At 35.4% G+C, this 20552-nt stretch overlaps 1 protein-coding gene across 11 annotated transcripts in view; it reads right to left on the bottom strand.

The window, feature by feature from the left end:
• Positions 1-20552, bottom strand: part of LOC149806101 (uncharacterized) — a 106791-nt gene that overhangs the window by 52024 nt on the left and 34215 nt on the right. For 10 of the 11 annotated variants that reach the window (XM_089950988.1, XM_089950993.1, XM_089950992.1 and 7 more), the window contains exons 4-8: positions 16380-16451; positions 15963-16058; positions 9876-9979; positions 8891-8999; positions 1474-1536 (exon numbers count right to left, since the gene is read on the bottom strand). In XM_089950988.1, the coding sequence (XP_089807114.1) occupies positions 1474-1536; positions 8891-8999; positions 9876-9979; positions 15963-16058; positions 16380-16451 (444 nt within the window). The remainder of the gene's footprint in view (positions 1-1473; positions 1537-8890; positions 9000-9875; positions 9980-15962; positions 16059-16379; positions 16452-20552) is intronic. The other variant, XM_089950990.1, reaches the window with a different exon arrangement.

Here is a 20552-nt window from a genome sequence, read left to right on the forward strand (position 1 = left end):
TCACTTCATAATGCCCATTTTGAACTGCCCTCAAGCCTGTGACTGTTGTCACTTCATTGTCCATTTTGAACTGCCGTCAAGCCTGTGACTGTTGTCACTTTAATGCCCATTTTGAACTGCCGTCAAGCCTGTGACTGTTGTCACTTTAATGCCAATACTGAACTGCCCTCAAGCCACAACTGTTGTCACTTCATAATGCCCATTTTGAACTGCCCTCAAGCCTGTGACTGTTGTCACTTTAATGCCCATTTTGAACTGCCGTCAAGCCTGTGACTGTTGTCACTTTAATGCCAATATTGAACTGCCCTCAAGCCATGACTGTTGTCACTTCATAATGCCCATTTTGAACTGCCCTCAAGCCTGTGACTGTTGTCACTTTAATGCCAATTCTGAACTGCCCTCAAGCCTGTGACTGGTGTCACTTTAATTCCCATTTTGAACTGCCCTCAAGCATGTGACTTGTGTCACTTTAATTCCAATTTTTAACTGTCCTCAAGCCTGTGACTGGTGTCACTTTAATTCCCATTTTTAACTGTCCTCAAGCCTGTGACTGGTGTCACTTTAATTCCAATTTTTAACTGCCCTCAAGCCTGTGACTGTTGTCAATCCATAATAACCTTTTTGGCATCACAAAGATCTGAGTACAAGGCATCAATGACAGCAATGGTAACAATAGGCAATCAACTCTTAATGATTTCTTGATTTCTACAGTCAAAAGTTACAAGAACAACATTAAAAATCAAAATTAAATTTAATTTATGAAACCTTGAATGTTATTGTCAAGGCCTATCTTTAGGTATCAGGAAAGTCCTCATAGATCTAGCCAAATTACTCCTACATCCAGACAATTTCCAATATGGAATCTACCACTATGATTATCATAAGTCTCTTTCAGAGAGTCAAAGTTATTTGAATCATATTGGATGGAGATGGAGATGTTCTAATTAAACTGGATCTAGTCTGTTTGTTCTACATGTGATTACAACCTAAATGCAGAGACCATGATCCGCTAATGCATCATGTGATGGCCAAAAATCTGTGTCGACATGGGTCACAATTGGGTTTGCATTATGCATGGTACAATCAGAAGTCAAATTAATGAGACCAGGCTCAAGTATCACTAAATGTCCCAAACTTTCTATCTCAAACTGAGACTTTGTAATACAGTGAATCTTTCTTATTACTTGCCTGGCAATGATGAATGCATTAAACAGAAAAAATTCAGAAATAATATTAACCTTGTTTTATCTCAGATTAGAAGAATTCCTCAATTCACTTTTCAGGAATATACAGTTGTGCAAAATATAAGCATGCAATTCACCTATGGTATTTAAATTTTGTGAAAATCGTATTCTTCAAAAACTTCATGGGCAAGTAGAAATTTTCATCACTAAGAAAGGAGATTCATTTCGCATAAATAAATGTTTTTCAGATTGTTTAAAAAAAAAAAGAAATTTGCCTTATTCAAATTACCTCAAATGGGCTTGGTGCTGATTGTGTTCTTACTTTAACTTTGTCTAGACTTCCAACTGTCTCCTGAAAATTGAACATAAACATTTCAATTCAAGTAAACATTTAAATTCAAGTAAGATTTACCTCCATTGGAAGAGAATAGCCACTAATTTAAGTCACTGTACCATGGCAATGCTCCTGATGAGAAATGCAATTTGTAACATAACAGGCATCATAAAAATGAAACACGGCATCCCATTTATTTGCACAATATAATCAGAATATGCATATCAACATGAAAGTATATAAATTGATGGAAACCAATTTCTGGAGAGAAATATGTTTCTCTGAAAACATTTACCTGGTCACATTAGGAGAACATCCATCACCCTACATATCGTCAAGACCTACTAAGCAAAGGAAGACATTAACCATATATTTGGGTTTGTATTAACATTTATATTGCTAAATAAATTTATTGTTGTCTGCTTGCCAAGATGGAAGTCCAATAAGATAGGTCTCCCCATGGTTAGTGGCACTGACACAATCTGACGGTTTCTACAGAAGTGCAGATTGTTCCAGAGATGTAACTGTGGTGTGGGCTTGGAAGGATGTGCCATACTATGATCAAGTAATTATTATCAAAGAAACATGTCTTACTCCTAAATACCTAAATAGGTTTCTTTTTCAAATGTATATGTTAGGAGAAAAGGTAAGAGGTGGGAAAGAAGCTTTGAGGGCTTGCATGCTACAAGTCACATGTGCAGGTTTGGCATGGCTAATTTGGAATAGAAAACTTGACTGCAAGGTTGTTTCAGCAGCCTTGGGGAAGGCAGAACTTCCCTGGGAATCACCACCTCTAGGTTTTGTTTGGGCCTTAAAATTGCTTCTCTATGCAATGCAAACTGTCAGTGAGTGACTCCAAGAGACTGAAGTAAATGTCTGAAAGAAGGTTGATCTTTCTTGTTCAAGACATTGATGGATGCAAGAATTATATATATATATATATATATATATATATATATATATATATATATATATATATATATATATATATATATATATATATATATATATATATATATATATATATATATATCATTTGAAGTCTGCAGTATGGTGTGGTAAAGCAGTCTCTTGTGATGATAGCAACAAAGAGACACAGAAAAAAGACAGATAGAAACAATAAAGAAAGCTGGAAGATTATCAATATTGATGAATAGTGTTCCCCAAGATTTGGCTTTGAACACCATCAAAAATCTAAGATGGGGGCCAGGTATTGAGAAAAGGGACATCTTTATAACCGTTATTGTAGTCAGGACCAGTCATGGTACTGTCCAGTGCTAGTCCACGATGCCTTCACAGGTGCATTACTGAAGATTGTGGGAAATATGACAACCAGATACGGTGCCACTTGTACTTTGCATCCCCAACAGGACCATGGCTGGAAGTGGCATGACTGGGTGCCAGACATTATCAGGACTGAGTATGCCAAGAAGTCAAATCACCATACCAAATCCCAGTGACATCAGGCATTGTCTGCATCATGGATCCAAGACTGGGCATGCCAGGTGGGACTGGGCATGCCAGGAATTCAAATCACCATTCCAATCCCTGTGACACCAGGTATTGTCTCCATCAAGTCAAATCACCATATTGAATCCCAGTGACATGAGGTATTGTCTGTATCATGGATCCAGTACTGGGTATGTAATGTTATTTGTTATTGAAGAATAACTGCAGAAGGCGTTCTATAGTATTTATTATATACAAGACATCAATACAGCTTGGAAGGGGAGTAAAGTCTGCCCTGAGTGTCTATTTCCCATGGAACTTAAACCCTAGTGAATGTATAACATAAACCAGCTGTTGGTGTGTATCAGTTCTAGTGCAGTGTGGAATGTCTGATTACTTTTACTGTCAAGTGATGTTTCAAAGCTAATTAGATTAAGGCTTACACAACTTCTCCCTTCCTGAGAAGTTTACATTAAAACGAAACGTGATCTGATGACCGCATTTCTAAACAAGCTACATCAGCTTAATTTATTTTACAAGTTCAGTCTCTCAGGTGGTTTCGACAATCTTCCCGAACGTGTGAAATATCCGTTTTGACTGGTTGGCACTGCTTTGCTTTCATCTGAGTCAGTCAAAGTATCAGGGTCTGAAGCAGTCACTTTTAGAGGCTCCGATAATGTGGTAGGCATGGGAACTAAATTTCTCCTATTACGCCGTATCTCTCCCTCGTCAGTTACTACCATGTATGAACGAGGTGTATATGCCTCAGATTTAATTATCCCTGAAGAAAAATGATCTTTAATCCATACTTTATTCCCTACCTGAAGTTTTTTCATATTTCGGACGCGATGTCGACGATCATAATTTCTCTTTTGAGTTTGCTTTTGATAGTTTTCCGATTTCTTCAGTTTCATTAAATCTGGCCATTTCAGCTCTAAGTTGTTTGGTGCCATTGGCAAAGTAGTTTGTAATTTTCTTCCCATCAGTAATTCAGCAGGGCTGTATCCATTTGGTAATGGTGTTGCGCGATATGTCAAAAGAGCTATGTACGGATCGTTTGCTTTTTTAAGCATTCTTTTAATTGTCTGAACAGCCCTTTCGGCGAGACCATTGCTCTGTGGATATTTTGGACTGCTTGTAATATGCCTGAATCCATAACTTTTTGCAAAATCTTTGAGTATTGCGGATGTGTATTGCGGACCATTATCAGAAACTAAAACTTCTGGTATACCGTGTCGCGCAAAGATTGATTTGAGATGATTGACAATTGCTTTCGAACCTGTGCCTTGCAATTTTGCTATTTCGATGTATCGTGAGAAATAATCAATCACCAAGAGATATGTTTGACCATTCAGTTCAAACAAGTCTGAAGCGACTCTTTGCCAAGGTCGACTTGGAAATTCGTTTGGTATCATTGGTTCAGCTTGATCTCATGAGTTTTCGATGCAATTTTGGCAAGACTTTACCAAGTGCTCTAACTGAGTACTTAGTCCTTTCCACCAAACTGACGTTTTGGCGCGTTCTCGGCATTTAACTATGCCTTGGTGACCATCGTGAATTCTCTCTAGGATTTCTCTTTGAAGTGATTCTGGTACGACAAGGTGTGTACCTTTCATTAAAAGACCATTTTGAACTGTAAATTCACCTCTATCTGCCCAGTACGATGGAAGTTTTCCGTCAATAGCGGATTTCTCTGGCCACCCCATTTCACAGAATTGTACAAGTTGTTTGCAAATCGAATCATTTCGATATTCAGACTTTATTTGTTCAAGTCGGGTATTTGATGCAGGCAAATTGCTAACTACGAAATCAACATAGGCGTTAGTTTCAGCCTGAAATTCTCTGTCACTCTCAGAGTGATAACTTAAAGGTGCTCTGGATAGAGCATCAGCAGTTAATAGATTTTTGCCAGCAACATGAACTATACAAAAGTTGAATCTCATCAAACGCATTCTAAAGCGTTGAATTCTAGGGGGTAAATCTCCCAAGATTTTTGTGCTCATTAGTGGTACTAATGGCTTATGGTCAGTTTCAAGTTTGAATTGTGACCCAATTAAATAGCTACTGAAGCGTTCACAAGCCCAAGTGATTGCAAGGGCCTCTTTTTCTATTTGAGCATAGCGTTGCTCAGTTTCTGACATACCTCGTGATGCGAACGCCACCGGTCTCAGAGTGCTTCCGTGCTTCTGCCATAGCACAGCACCTAGTCCAAATGAAGATGCATCTGCAGATACAACTATTTCTCTATTTGGATCATAGTGTGCTAAAGTTGGTGAAGATATCATTTCTTGCTTGATATCTCTAAAAGCTTGTTCTTGATCTGGACCCCAAGTCCACGAGTTTTTACCTTTCAAAAGCTCACGTAATGGTTTTGATTTTTCTGCCAAATTTTTACTAAATTTGCCAAGCTGATTTGCCATACCGAGAAATCGTCGTATATCTGTTACGCATTTCGGTGTTTCCATTTCCGTTATAGCTTTGGCTTTTTCTGGATCAGGTCGGCAACCATTTTCGTCAACAACATGCCCAAGAAACCTTATTGATGGTCTCAAAAATTCACACTTTTCAGCGTTCAAAGTGACGCCGGCCTTTTGAATTGATTTCATTACCATTTCTAGTCTTTCGTCATGCTGTTTCTGCGTTTCCCCAAAGACAAGAACATCGTCCATGTGACAGAGTGTTCCGTCAAGTCGCTCCAGCATTTCTGACATCCTTTTCTGAAAAAATTCAGGCGCAGAACTGATTCCGAATGGAAGGCGATTAAAATAAAACCTTCCAAAAGGAGTAATGAAAGTTGTAAGGCGGCGTGAATCTTCTGACAGGTTTATCTGCCAAAAGCCTGAGTTTGCATCAAGTTTGGTGAAAAACTTTGCACCTGCTAGTTTTGCAAGGGATTCTTCAACTGATGGTAGTGGGTGGTTTTCTCTTTTAACCGATTCATTCAGTTTTGTTAGATCCACGCAAATTCGTACCGTACCGTTTGGTTTTGGAACAACAACCATTGCCGCGCACCACTCAGTGGGCTCATCTACTTTTGAAATAACACCTATTTTTTCCATTCTATCCAACTCCTCTTGAACTTTATTCAATAAAGGGATAGGAACCTTTCTTGGGGTAGATAAGGCATAAGGTTTGGCATTTTTGTCCAGAGTTATGTTATAGAACCATTTTGTTTTCCCTAGACCTTTAAACAAATTTGGAAATTTCTCGCGATAATCCCTATCTAAATGTATGGATTTATCGTGAATTTTGCTTGCATTTTGTGAGTTTTTATCTGAGGCATTTACTGAGGATATATTTACCTGTTCAATTATCTTGAGAGCCTGAATCGTGGGCCTGCCCAAGAGTGCCTGATTCAGTCCCTTTACAACAAATATGTCTTGTACACTGAATGCATCGTTTGATTCAAGTCCACATGTGAATTTTCCAAGCACTTTAAGTTCAAAGTTTCCAGGTCCATACAGTTTTCGATCAGACTTTGATAGTTTTTGGTCTCCAATTTTTCTTAAATCTCTCTCAGGAATTACAGTCACATCAGCTCCAGTATCAATCTTGAATACAAGTGAAGTGTTGTTTAATCTCACATGCGTTATCCACGGCTGACCCTTCTTCGTGCTAATAGTCCCTAGAAATCCAGATTCCTCTCTAGATTCTATTGTGCGAACTGTTGACTTTGACAAACAGCATTTTGCATAGTGTCCTCTTTTCTTACACTTGTAGCATTCTGCTTCTTTTGCTGGACATTGGTCTCGAGAATGATTAATTTTCTTTCCACATCTCATGCATCCTTTTCTGCTGACATTATTTTCCTGAACATTTGGGATTTTATGTTTCTGTTTCCCATATTTCAGTGAAGACGATTTTACTGCATCCATTTCAGACATTCGTTCTCCACTTGCTCGTATCGTTGTTTGTTGCTTTTCACAGCTTCATTTTGTCGAGCTTGACTAACGGCTGACTCTAGAGTTAGATTTGCATCTAACTGCAATTTTTCTGACAGCTTTGAATCTCGCAGTCCAACTACAAGTCGATCTCTGATCATTTCATCATGTAGTGGCCCGAAATTACAATTATCTGCTAACACATAGATAGCTGTAACAAAACTGTCCACTGTTTCTCCCTCTTCCTGTTTTCTTTGATTAAATTTTGCCCTTTCAAAAATTAAATTCCTCTTTGGAATGAAATATAGCATGAATCTATCTGTCACGGGCTTCCACTTCTTTTGATTTTCCTCTGTCAGGTTGAATGAAGACAAAATGTCATCAGCCTCACTTCCCATGGAATAAATCAAGGTATTCACTTGAATTTCTTCCTCTTTTTCACTAAGTCCAGACGCTTGCCGAAAGCGTTCAAAGCGCTGAAACCACTTTTCCCAAGTTTCAGGTCTCGAAAAGTCAAATTTGTCCGGATTTGTAAATTGAAATGAAGCCATTTTCAACTCTGATAATTTCGATCCTGTGTTTTTACCGCTGCCACCATGTAATGTTATTTGTTATTGAAGAATAACTGCAGAAGGCGTTCTATAGTATTTATTATATACAAGACATCAATACAGCTTGGAAGGGGAGTAAAGTCTGCCCTGAGTGTCTATTTCCCATGGAACTTAAACCCTAGTGAATGTATAACATAAACCAGCTGTTGGTGTGTATCAGTTCTAGTGCAGTGTGGAATGTCTGATTACTTTTACTGTCAAGTGATGTTTCAAAGCTAATTAGATTAAGGCTTACACTACAGGTATGCCAGGAATTCAAATCACCATACCCAATCCCATATTACACAACATTTCATTTCACAGCAAGCTCTAGCAGCATACCTCAAAGAATATAAAATGAAGACAGTTGGCTAACATTAAACAATCTTGATATCAAAATTTAAAGAAATCAAAAAAATTACAATGGTGGTATCTTCAGATTGTAAAGCATTGGGAAAAAATGAACTAAAGGAACTAATTAATGTTAAATCAATGGAGTGTGGAATATACAATCTCACCACTCAACATTGGGTTTCTCTGCAATGGCTATGTCTCAGTCAATGGTAATTACTGGTCTATGTTTTTAAAGAAACCAGAACTGCTCAGACAAGGAAAATGTTATCATTTATAGCTACTATTTCATTATCAATGGTGTGCTACATTGTTTCTGTGAAACATTGTTTACAGTAAAATTACAAGCAAAAATTTCCTTTAAATTGCATTCAAGAATCTCGAAAAACCCTACTGATCCAAGATAAGTTTTGACTCCTATTTACCTAAATGCAATGCTTTGAAAAACAATGCAGTTTTGCAAAGATACTCAAGTAACAGCTATCTTAGCTGGACAGGTTGGCTTTCATCAAAATGTTGGCTAACTGTTTCTGTGGCTGAAATTTAAAGCTACTGTAAGCGATGTATGATGGTGAGTTTGACGTAGTTAAATATGAAGTACTGCTAACCCTTAATGTGCATTTAAATTTCAAGTTACATCTCTCTTTTAACTACATGCAAAAATGCATGACAAATCTGTAGACAGTGAAATACAGGTTACTGTGATCTTATTTTATTCCACATCGTAACATGCTTCATGATTCATCTACATATCAAATTGCATAACTCTACGCATTAAGGCATCTGAGATAATGAGATAACAATTTTAACCCTAACCTAAGTGCAGATGCTGGACTCATGAATGGATAGACAGACCAACAAACAGACTGAAAAGCATCATCAATTCAAAGACTGAAGTTACAAGGCAATCTTATCAAAATTATCATGCAGTAATTATTGGCTTACTGGTATGCAGATACAATCAGTGAAGTACAATTTACAAATGTTTTTTAATTTTATTCATTTGCAACAGAAAATTACCATCCTATGTAATGTAGAACATATACTAATTCAATATAACTGGACAAATTCTGAATTTTACTGCTTCAATATTTGACTTACTGTGGCTACAAGCAATTTTGTAGCTGTATTTATAAGACGAAGTCCCTCTTTTCTATTAACATAATGACTTGGTACACTGCGTAATGTAGGCCAGCCACCCTTAATGACTCTGAAATAATACAAAAAAGAATAAATTCAATATTTAACTATATACAGTCAAACTTCCCTAAACTGGCCTATTGTAAGTCCCAATTTCCTCTAAAAACTTTCCTAAACTGGCCTACTGTAAGTCCCAATTTTCTCTAAAATCTTTCCTAAACCAGCCTACTGTAAGTCCCAATTTCCTCTAAAAACTTCCTTAAGCTGGATTAATGTATTCCATGTCTTTTGTTCCCTATATGGTCATTTTAATGCTAATTCAACCTCTACATTCTGGACACCTCCACAAATCAACCAAGACTTTTGGTCCCCAAAGTGAATGGTTTATTTACTATATATACTCAATTGTAAGTTGAGTCCAACTACAAACTACACAGACCCAGATCTGCCATCACATTATGCACCATCAGATCTAGGTCTATGCAGCTTGCTAGGAGCAATCAGTAGAACAAGCATGATACACCCTAATTTACTGGTGCATTATGCAATGGCAGACCAGAGCCTATATTGTTTGCAGTTGGACTTGATGTACAAGTAAATATATATGGTATTTTTAACTGCATAAGAAAACTGGTATACAAATGTGAACACTATATACCTGCAAATATCATCATCATCATCATTATCATCATCATCATCATCATCATCATCAAATTAAAAGGGGATAAGATTTGTACAGTACTTGGGACTATGTCTCTTTAGTACCTGTACCAGTCAAAACACCCAGGCAACCATCCAGGTATCTAACCTGATATGCATCCTATTGATGTTCACATAATCCAATATGGTAACAAAGAAAATCACTTCAATCACCTAACTGAAGCCTCTGTTTATCAAGAGATCTAAATAATTCATATTTTAAGTACTTGTGTGAGAAACCACTTACTTCCTTTTCTTGGATTTGAGGGGTATTCCAAAGCCTACATATTCTGGCCTAAGCTTCTTCCCCTTCCGTGTTTGTACATACATATAATCAGGAACTGTGGGTTGCTGAAAAAAGGAGAATACAGAAAAAATGACATGCATAAGACTCAGCTGTTACATCCTAAACACAATATTTTATCAATAAATATTAGAGTACAGAAATGATAAAATGTACCACTACAATTCTAATTCTAAAAATTTTCAATGCTATTTGAAAGCTAAAATCACAATACCACAAGCAAACAATAGCTGACACAATCACAATATTCATGCACAGGAAAATTGGTTTGTTTTTTGCTATTTTATGGTACAGTAACACTTTAAAGGTGATATCATACTGAGGCAAGTAAAGTGCTTTGGCCAAAAGAAGCCATCTGTGAAAGGACAATAAATGCCTCTTTTCTGCAAAAGTAAATGAATAAATACAAAGAAATTATTATTCTTTCCAATGTAATGAACATTAAGATGTCCCAACATTCACTGAGATTTGTGAATATCATCTGCTGTGATCTCCTCTTGTATCAGTGTGATACGCAATGGATCTGTTGTTGCAAGTGTACAGGTGGATAGATGGGCAGGGGTTTGCACTGTTCACTTTATGTCATAGGCACAATGACCAGCATACAGTATTCAAAAACTTCTGCTCACTGCCTACAGTCAGAGAGCAAAATAGCAAAAACTCACTGGTTTTTGTTGTTAAATTACAGCCATACAGGCATTTCTCCAAACAATTCCATAAAAACATTCAGACTATACAGTCCTCCATATATGTATGGGGTTAAATGTGACAATTAAAATCCTTTGTAATGGATGTCAACTGCTAACTTGAAACGACAAATATAACAAACAGCATAGACCCTGATATATGCAACAGCAGATCTAGTTTTATGCTGATCACAACTTGGTGTGGGTAATACAAGGGGTATTTAAAAAGCTCTGAATATAAGTGTTCTGCAACAAATTTCTTTATTAGTGAAGTCCTCCCCAAGCACCTGTACAAAGTTCACTATTAGTGAAGTCTTCCCCGAGCACCTGTACAAAGTTCACTATTAGTGAAGTCCTCCCCAAGCACCTGTACAAAGTTCACTATTAGTGAAGTCCTCCCCAAGCACCTTTACAAAGTTCACTATTAGTGAAGTCCTTCCCATGCACCTGTATACACTTACTCACTTGGAATATCCAATTATTAAATGCATTTTAATATTTACTTTTTGAAATGCTGTTCATAATCTTGAAAACTGCACTTCAACCAAATGGTGGCTTTCAAATCATCTGCCTCTTTGTCAAGAAACACATGGAGCTAAATCAGGCTTGTATGAATAATGTGGCATAGCTAAATCATGGTTTTTTGAAGGATGTGGCATAGCTAAATCAGGGTTTTATGAAGGATGTTGCATAGCCAAATCAGGCTTGTATGATAAATGTGGCATATCTAAATCAGGGTTTTATGAAGAATGTGGCATATCTAAATCAGGCTTGTATGAAGGATGTGGCATATCTAAATCAGGCTTGTATGAAGGATGTGGCATAGCTAAATCAGGCTTGTATGAAAAATGTGGCATATCTAAATCAAGGTTTTAGGAAGGCTGTAGCAAAGTTTGAATGATGTACTCCTCCAGGAAGTCAGCCATGTCAGTAGTTTTATGTGTTGGTGATTTGTAATGAAGCAGATAGATGCCACAGCCTGAGCACAGGTAGCTGAGCAATGTTCTACAAATTTTGGCAACACTTTAAAGAATAAAAATATATAGTGATACTAGCAGAGTGAGGCACAGGTTTATGGATGACTGGACTTTTTGCATCGAAAAATAATAATTATAAATCTCTCTCAACAGTTTGACTGCATCAAGCAATTTGTGGTCTCCACTCATTTTCTTCAATCCAAATTTTTTATTATTTTCATTCAGCTCAGAAAAGTAAATCTAAGTTTCATCAGCTGTGGTAACCTCATTCAAATGGCTGGTCACTCATTGCATGCTTGGTGAGTAGCTGTTGGTCATTTCAACCTCGAGTCTGTTTTTGCTCAGCAGTCAACAAATGCATGACCCATCTGAACCTCAAATAATTCTTCAGTTTATTAAAAACAGCTGACCAATTAATGCCCATGATAATAAAAATATTAACTACTGTGTATCGAGCATCTTCATTTATTGCTCCCTTCACAGCCACTTTCTGCTCACCAGTTGCAAACAACGGTCTTCCAGAACATGATACATCTTCTATGGATTCACAGCTATCTTTAAGCAATAACACTACCTCAAAATTTTAAGATATGGCAGAGAATTACATCCAAAAAGTTTGTCTTGATATCAATTGGAGAGTGCCCTGAGAAAACCCAGATTTTACAGTATGCTCTTTGCTTAATAGCAGAATTGTTCTTCTCCATCACTTTTAGATCACTGTTATTTACCAATGTTACATCACACAAACATATCTGCATTGCCCAGCATGCTGCACATGCATCTGTAGATCTGTCACTTTTAGATCACAGTTATTTAACAATGTTACATCACACACACATATTTGCATTGCCCAGCATGCTGCATATGCATCTGTAAATCTGTCACTTTTAGATCACTGTTATTTACCAATGTTACATCACACAAACATATCTGCATTGCCCAGCATGCTGCACATGCATCTGTAGATCTGTCACTTTCAGATCACAGTTATTTAACAATGTTACATCACACACACATATTTGCATTGCCCAGCATGCTGCACATGCATCTGTAGATCTGTCACTTTTAGATCACAGTTATTTAACAATGTTACATCACACAAACATATTTGCATTGCCCAGCATGCTGCATATGCATCTGTAGATCTGTCACTTTTAGATCCCTGTTATTTACCATGGTTACATCACACACACATATTTGCATTGCCCAGCATGCTGCATATGCATCTGTAAATCTGTCACTTTTAGATCACTGTTATTTACCAATGTTACATCACACACACATATTTGCATTGCCCAGCATGATGCACATGCATCAATAGATCTGTCACTTCTAGATCACAGTTATTTACCAATGTTACATCACATACACATATCTGTATTGCCCAGCATGCTGCATATGCATCTGTAGATCATTTTATTGAATGTTATTTTATCGATCTATTGAAGTTAAATTTACTAACAAGTTCAAAGAAACAAAAAAGTTAAAACAAAATATTTAGTGCTTTTCAAATAACCCTCATACAAAAATAGTATTCTTGAATGAAAAAGAGACCAAGGTTCTAAGACAAGTATTACATTAGCCACCTGTCCATTAAGATACATGTCTATTAAGATACAGGTCTACTAAGATACCAGGCTTGGAGGTTAGAACACTTCTAGGACCAAGCTTGAAATTGAAATTTTGTATCAAACAATCACAAAAGACAACCTTTAAAACATCATATTTGATTATGTGCAAATAAACTCATTCTAAAACGATCACACAAGACAATACATTTAGAACATCACATTTCATTACATGAAAATAAAACTTAATATCAAACAAACACAAAAGACTTTACATTTAAAACATCACATTTCATTGTGTGAGAATATAACTCAATATCAAACACAATCACTGAGTTTTATAATCTATAGGCCAAATCCTGATTAAATCTTTTCAAACAAAAAGTTTAATACAAATTACCAATCAGACACCTAAATCATTTTTCTCTTTCCATGCTGGACAAAAATATAACTTCTTTGTCAGTGCAAAATAACTTCAAATGAAATAACATTTATTCTGATAAACACTGCAGCAATATAACTGATATCATCTGGAGCACATTTTGCTTACAAAATTGATAACATATGGTGCACATTTTGCTTACAACAGTGATATCATCTGGAGCACATTTTGCTTACAACAGTGATATCATCTGAAGCTCATTTTCCTTACAACAGTGATATCATCTGAAACTCATTTTGCTTACAACAGTGATATCATCTGAAGCTCATTTTGTTTACACCAGTGATATCATCTGAAGCTCATTTTGCTTATAACAGTGATATCATCTGAAGCTCATTTTGCTTACAACAGTGATATCATCTGAAGCTCATTTTGCTTATAACAGCGATATCATCTGAAGCTCATTTTGCTATTAACTGATATCATCTGAAGCTCATTTTGCTTATAACAGTGTCATCTGATATCACCTGGTGAACATTTTGCCACAACTTCTTAGCTGCTGGTGATATATTTTTCTACGATGTGTAAAATACATACAACTTAAGAGTAAAGATCAAACAGGTTTCATGGATTGGGGTTTCCATCTCATTACTAAATTAATGTTGAAAGGTAAAACATTTAATAACTACAAATAAAACATCAACAGAAATATATTTTATACAAAAGAACTAGTATATTTACTGTAACTATTTCATATAAACAATAAAAGTGATGAATTTTCTTTTTTAATAATGGTGTGAATAAAATATAAAAGACTTTCTATTTTTTTAAACTCTGCCCCAAAAAAGGGTTTAAACAAAGACTGAGAATCTTAATAATGTGAATTCTTTTTTTTTGTGGACAATAATTTTATGTTTTTGCAAAAGGGGACATTTTTATTGGTACCTGAACTCATGGTTTAGGATGGTGTCCCATTAGTGTTTTTTAGGTCCTAAAAAGAATGTATTATTGCTTGGAGTCCCATTAGTGTTCTTTAGGTCCTAAAAAGAATGTATTATTGTAACCACAAATTCTGTGAAGATCAGTATATGAATATAATAGTACATTCAGAGTAGGTGCCTAATTTTGAGAATTCATTTTATTATACATTTGCAAATTTACAAAAAAGCATGTCTCAGAAACAGGGTCTAGTAATCTCCATCAAATCAGTAAAATGTGATGTATGATTGAAAGAGTCAGCAAATCAAAGTGTGAGATACAGTAACTTCATTAACATTTGTATATGCATATTATGATGATCTACCATTTCTTACAAAATTAGCAATATTGCAATGAATATACCAAGCACTACTCGTAATTACCTACTAGATGTATGTACAGTGATCGCTTACATTAAGTAACATTATGTTGAAAACTCTACAACGTCAAGAACAATCTTGCTAAAAACTCCTCTACAACATTACATACCATCATGCTGAAAACTCCTCTACAACGTTAAGTGCCATCATGTTGATAACTCCTCTACAACATTAAGTACCATCATGTTGAAAATTCCTCTACAATGTTAAGTACAATCTTGTTTAAAACTCCAACATTAAATACAATCTTTGTGAAAACTCCCCTAAAACATTGAAAATGCTTCTACAACATTAAGTAGCATTACGTTGAAAACTCTACAACACTAAGTAACATCTTGCTGAAAACTCTACAACACTAAGTAACATTTTGTTGAAAATTCCTCTACAACATTAAGTAGCATTATGTCGAAAACTCCTCTACAACATTAATTACCATCTTGTTTAAAACTCCAACATTAAATACAATCTTTGTGAAAACTCCCCTAAAACACTGAAAATCCTTCTACAACATTAAGTAGCATTATGTTGAAAACTCTACAACACTAAGTAACATCTTGTTGAAAATTCCTCTACAACATTAAGTAGAATCATGTTGAAAACTCCTCTACAACATTAAGTAGAATCATGTTGAAATTTTCTCTATAATATTGAGTAGAATCATGTTGAAAACTCATCTACAACATTAAGTAGAATCATGTTGAAAACTCCTCTATAATATTAAGTAGAATCATGTTGAAAACTCATCTACAACATTAAGTAGAATCATGTTGAAAGCTCCTCTAAATTATAATCATTTTGCAAGTACTAAAAGTAAAATTTTGGAACTGTATTAAAATATGTCAAAATCTGACATAACTTAAATCCCTCACATGTTGGAACACAGAGTCACCTCTTGGAACAACACAACCCACAACAAGCAATGCAGGTGAAAATGTATTGCAGTGTTACATGCAACAAATAAAGCATTGGCATCCATACAAAGTACACCATCCAAAGTGTATATTGTGTATATGATACATTCCCTATGTACATGTATGTACTCAGCATGCAGTATTTCACCTTTGACCTGGCAGAGAATGACTGAGACCTTATCGGGGACTCAGCCCAAGTTGGATATCTTCCACATCTATTTTTCACATCTTCTGTGACCAAAGGCTTGTGAAAACAAAAGCATAATACAGATGAATCCAACACTGACATCATGGAGATATTATGTTGATGAAATTGTAAGAGTTAAAAAGAAGACATTTACTGTGCAAAAATAGGTTCTTTGACTGTGATGTTAGCATTTAAAAGTCTTACATGAGAAACAGTTAGAAATAAAATCAAACAATTTGAATAGAATGATTATACATTTATCATATGCAAGTATTAAAATGTGTTCCTGAAAAATTTAAATTATCTTGTGAATTTTCCTTATCACAATAAAAAACACTATTGATTTTCTATTATTCATTAGTACTGAAAAATGCTTACCACAAAGCGTTTTGTCATGTAGTAGTTGATGATTTTTTTAACGAGTTTTTCTCTGTTAATTTCACTTGTATTCTGAAAACAAAAATAAGAAACAAAAATTGATGAGTGACTTTACCCCAAGAATTTAATTCATAACTTTATCTGAAGAGTTTAAAAGCATTTGCAAGATACATGTGCACTGATGCAATCTTAAAAACTAACTTTCAAAACTGAATGGATATCAAGACATCAACCACAAGTACCCAAACAAATTGCAAAAGGCCTTGAAAAAATGCTGATCCACTCCAACAACTGCTGGATTCAGGCTACTGTGTAGGTGGTACTTTTTCACTTCATGTATAGAGAGAAATAAACAAGAAACCCAAGTGGGTATAATATTGCTCACCTCGTTTACACCAGTTGACCATTTCATGTAGTATGCCTATGTACTGTTATAAGAACACAACCATGGATAAACCATCTCCAAACATGTATATTATATAAATTCTACCTATTTTAACATAGGCTGATAAAACTTCTCTCCAAAGATAAAGGCATATTTAATATGCATAGATCTCACTAATAATGAAACTCATCCAATATATTCATGATATAAAGCTATTTAGCAAATTTTATAATGATAACAAGCTCAGCCAATCAGATGCAAGAACCCCTCATTATTATGCATGGCTATAATTCATATTTTAACTCATCCACGTTATTTATGAAATAAATACTTCTAGTTATATCAAACTTGGATCATAAATATAACTGACAGAGTAGAAATAAGCAATTGTTGACAAATTCAACAATGGTGATGGATGACACAACACACAACAGATGCATATCCAGTCCATAATCTCACTTGGCCTTATGGACCAGGTCATGCAGTAAGCAGCAGACTGAGGCACCAATATGAATGGGATTGGGGGATTACAATTTTCTGCCTTAAAAAAAGAAAATTGGCATATCAGTTGCAAACTAGTCAAGTCAACATTACCTGACCACTATTTAACCAAGTATTACATTCAAAAGAGGAAATATCATAAAACAGTTCTTATTAAAAACCAAAGATCTAATTGCTTATCTCATTTTCTAACTTTGCCAAATCTTCATCTGGGTACAAAATGTTTCAAATATATATTATCTATCCATGAATCTAAGCCTAACCTGGTTTCTCAAGACAGGTGGTCTCTCACAGGAGTCATCTCTCAAGACAGTGTTTACTGTAGCAAGTATGTCATAATCACCATGTTATATATAAAGATGTAATAGAAAAGGAGCAAAAAGATGAGCTTGTGGTGTTGTTTGAAAGAACACTGTCACGTCTATAAATACCCCTCACTGATGGCAAAGATTTTTGGTACATGCAGTCTGATAAGACCTTGAGTTAGAATAAAATGACCACTGTAGCAACTGTCTCAGCGTAACATGCAAGCACATATCATTGGGTAAAACTACCACTAAAAGTGTATATATTTACATTTCAGTAATTCACTAATGTTCCATGTCACTAGCATCATGCTTAAATTAAAGATATAAAATGTAATGATGCTCAAATGTTATCACCTATGTTCAATCACATTACTAAATTAGGAATTCATCTGATGCACCTGCAAATTTATTTGATATGCTATCACATACTGGTCTGATCATACAGTTCAAGACCTTTATGTCATACTTTGTTTATCCGACACTCTGGACAATCCAATGTTATCTCATGCAACAGACTTAATTTATCTGATAAATAAAAGTAGAATGTATTATGTTCCCTCAAGACTTGTTTTGGGGTGTGAGATTAATGTCTCTGAGGTACAAGAGAGTTGTGAATCAGTAATCCACAACACATATATTGCTAGTTCTAGTATCATGCCTAAAACTGCTGAGATACAAAGCAAGTGTATGACCACTGTACCAGCTAGACCAGTCTTCTCATCTTTACAAAAACAACAACTGAGTTTTGAATGGTAAGCCCGATTTCTGATGCAGTACATACTTCCATCTCAATGAGTACTGAATAGAAAGCCTGATCTCTGATACAGTCCATACTTACATACCAGTGAGTACTGAATGGAAAGCCTGATTTCTGATACAGTCCATACTTCCATATCAGTGAGTACTGTATGGAAAGCCTGATTTATGATACAGTCCATACTTCCATGTCAATGAGTACTGAATGGAAAGCCTGATTTCTGATACAGTCCATACTTCCATATCAATGAGTACTGCATGGAAAGCCTGATTTCTAATACAGTCCATACTACCATGTCAATGAGTACATAATGGAAAGCCTGATTTCTGATGCAGTCCATACTTCCATATCAGTGAGTACTGAATGGAAAGCTGATTTCTGACACAGTCCATACTTCCATACCAGTGAGTACTGAATGGAAAGCCTGATTTCTGATGCAGTCCATACTTCCATGTTAATATAATGTTGTATCATCTGCAAACATGGTGGTGGATACCTCAATGTCATATGGTAAATCATTGATGTACAGCAGAAAGAGTAATGGTCTAAGAACTGATCCTTGTGGAACACCTGACTTTATCAGTTTCTTATCTGAAAGTTTATTTAAAACAGAAACTTGTTGTTGTATCAATGAGTAATGATTGATAAGCCTGATTTCTGATACAGTCCATACTTTCATATCAATGAGTACTGAATCTAACACCTGATTTCTGATACAGTCCATACTGCCATATCAATGAGTACTGAATGGAAAGCCTGATACTTGATACAGTCCATGGTGCCATATCAGCGAGTATTGAATAAATAAAATGACAGTAAGATGTTTGAAGGAATAAGACAATTCTGAAGTATTTAGGAATTCATTTTTTCAAAAACAAATTAATTTGTAAAATAATTTTTGTTATAATTAATATGTACATATACGTCTACTTTAATGCTAAAACACAAAATTACCCTACAATCACTTATATTGGAGTTGAGATCTGAAGAAGAAAAAACATTATGAGTTCACTGGGGCAGAGGAATTATAATCACTTTAAAAGAAGCATTAAGACCATTTTGTGATTTGGAGAAATAGTGTAATATGAACTCACTAAACAAGAGTAAAACCTTTTTTCCATACACTGCTGCCAGACCTATATCAGTTATTCATGGATGAATAGAATAAAAATATAAATACATATCCTGTAAAAATGTATCTTGATTCATCTATTAATTTGCTACTGAAATTCCCTTCTGAATGACCTATGTGTATCAAATGACCCAAACTGTCAGATCAGGTCTACAATACATTTGGCTTAATACAGTGATGGAAAGCAGTCGAAATTAACTGAAAGACTGATGATTGGTTTATCATAACCAATCAACCACTGATGTCTGAAATGGAGATATTTTCTATATTTTTCATGAATGTTATTTTTGCATTAATAATATTGGACAAGTTGTTTCTATCCCATCAAGTTGAACAGTTTAATTGTACATTCGTCATCTGCCATGTTGTTCATTTCTGCATAGTACTAAACAATGTAAGGATACATTTTAATTGTCTATATGCAATTTATGGAAAATCATTATTGAAGGTTTAGCAATTTGACTTTTCAAACCAATCTCTGATTTTTTTTGTCACACCGCTAGCTTGCAATTTCAAACAGCATAGACCCTGCCCTGCTGGTGAATCAAACACCAGATATAGGTCTTAAAGTGTTTGTAACTTAAAAGACATACGAATGGGCTAATCTGGTATCAAACACCATCACTACTGTATACATGAGGACTATAAAGTTTCAAAAGATCAGTAAAATAATGTACAACTTATGCCACTTACATTTTTTTATAGTTTTGACTTTGGCAGCAACAGCGGTATGGGTAAACATTGTCTCAGATGAGTGAGGCCATGTATAACAACTACCTGACACAAAGATAAATATTAAGCAATATCTGCAAGTCACACATGTCCATGGACCTATGTATATGAAATACGGGTTGGGAAATGCCACCTGGTATCTAGAGTGGCAGAATTTTGGACTTTTAAACAGGTAATTGGCTCTGATATCAACTGTCAATGGATTTATGTCAAAGACTTGGACTAGGGCTTGAACCTGGCCTTTTTGAGGAATGCATAGCAAAATATTTGTATAACAATAAAGTCAAATTGAAATTTATAAAAAAAATCTAACCCATTAAAATAATATACAAGTAAAAACCCTTAATACCTGTAATCT

The sequence above is a fragment of the Sinohyriopsis cumingii genome, chromosome 2 (genome assembly GCF_028554795.1).
Source record: "Sinohyriopsis cumingii isolate HCF-2022 chromosome 2, ASM2855479v2, whole genome shotgun sequence".
Classification (NCBI taxonomy): Eukaryota; Metazoa; Mollusca; class Bivalvia; order Unionida; family Unionidae; genus Sinohyriopsis; species Sinohyriopsis cumingii.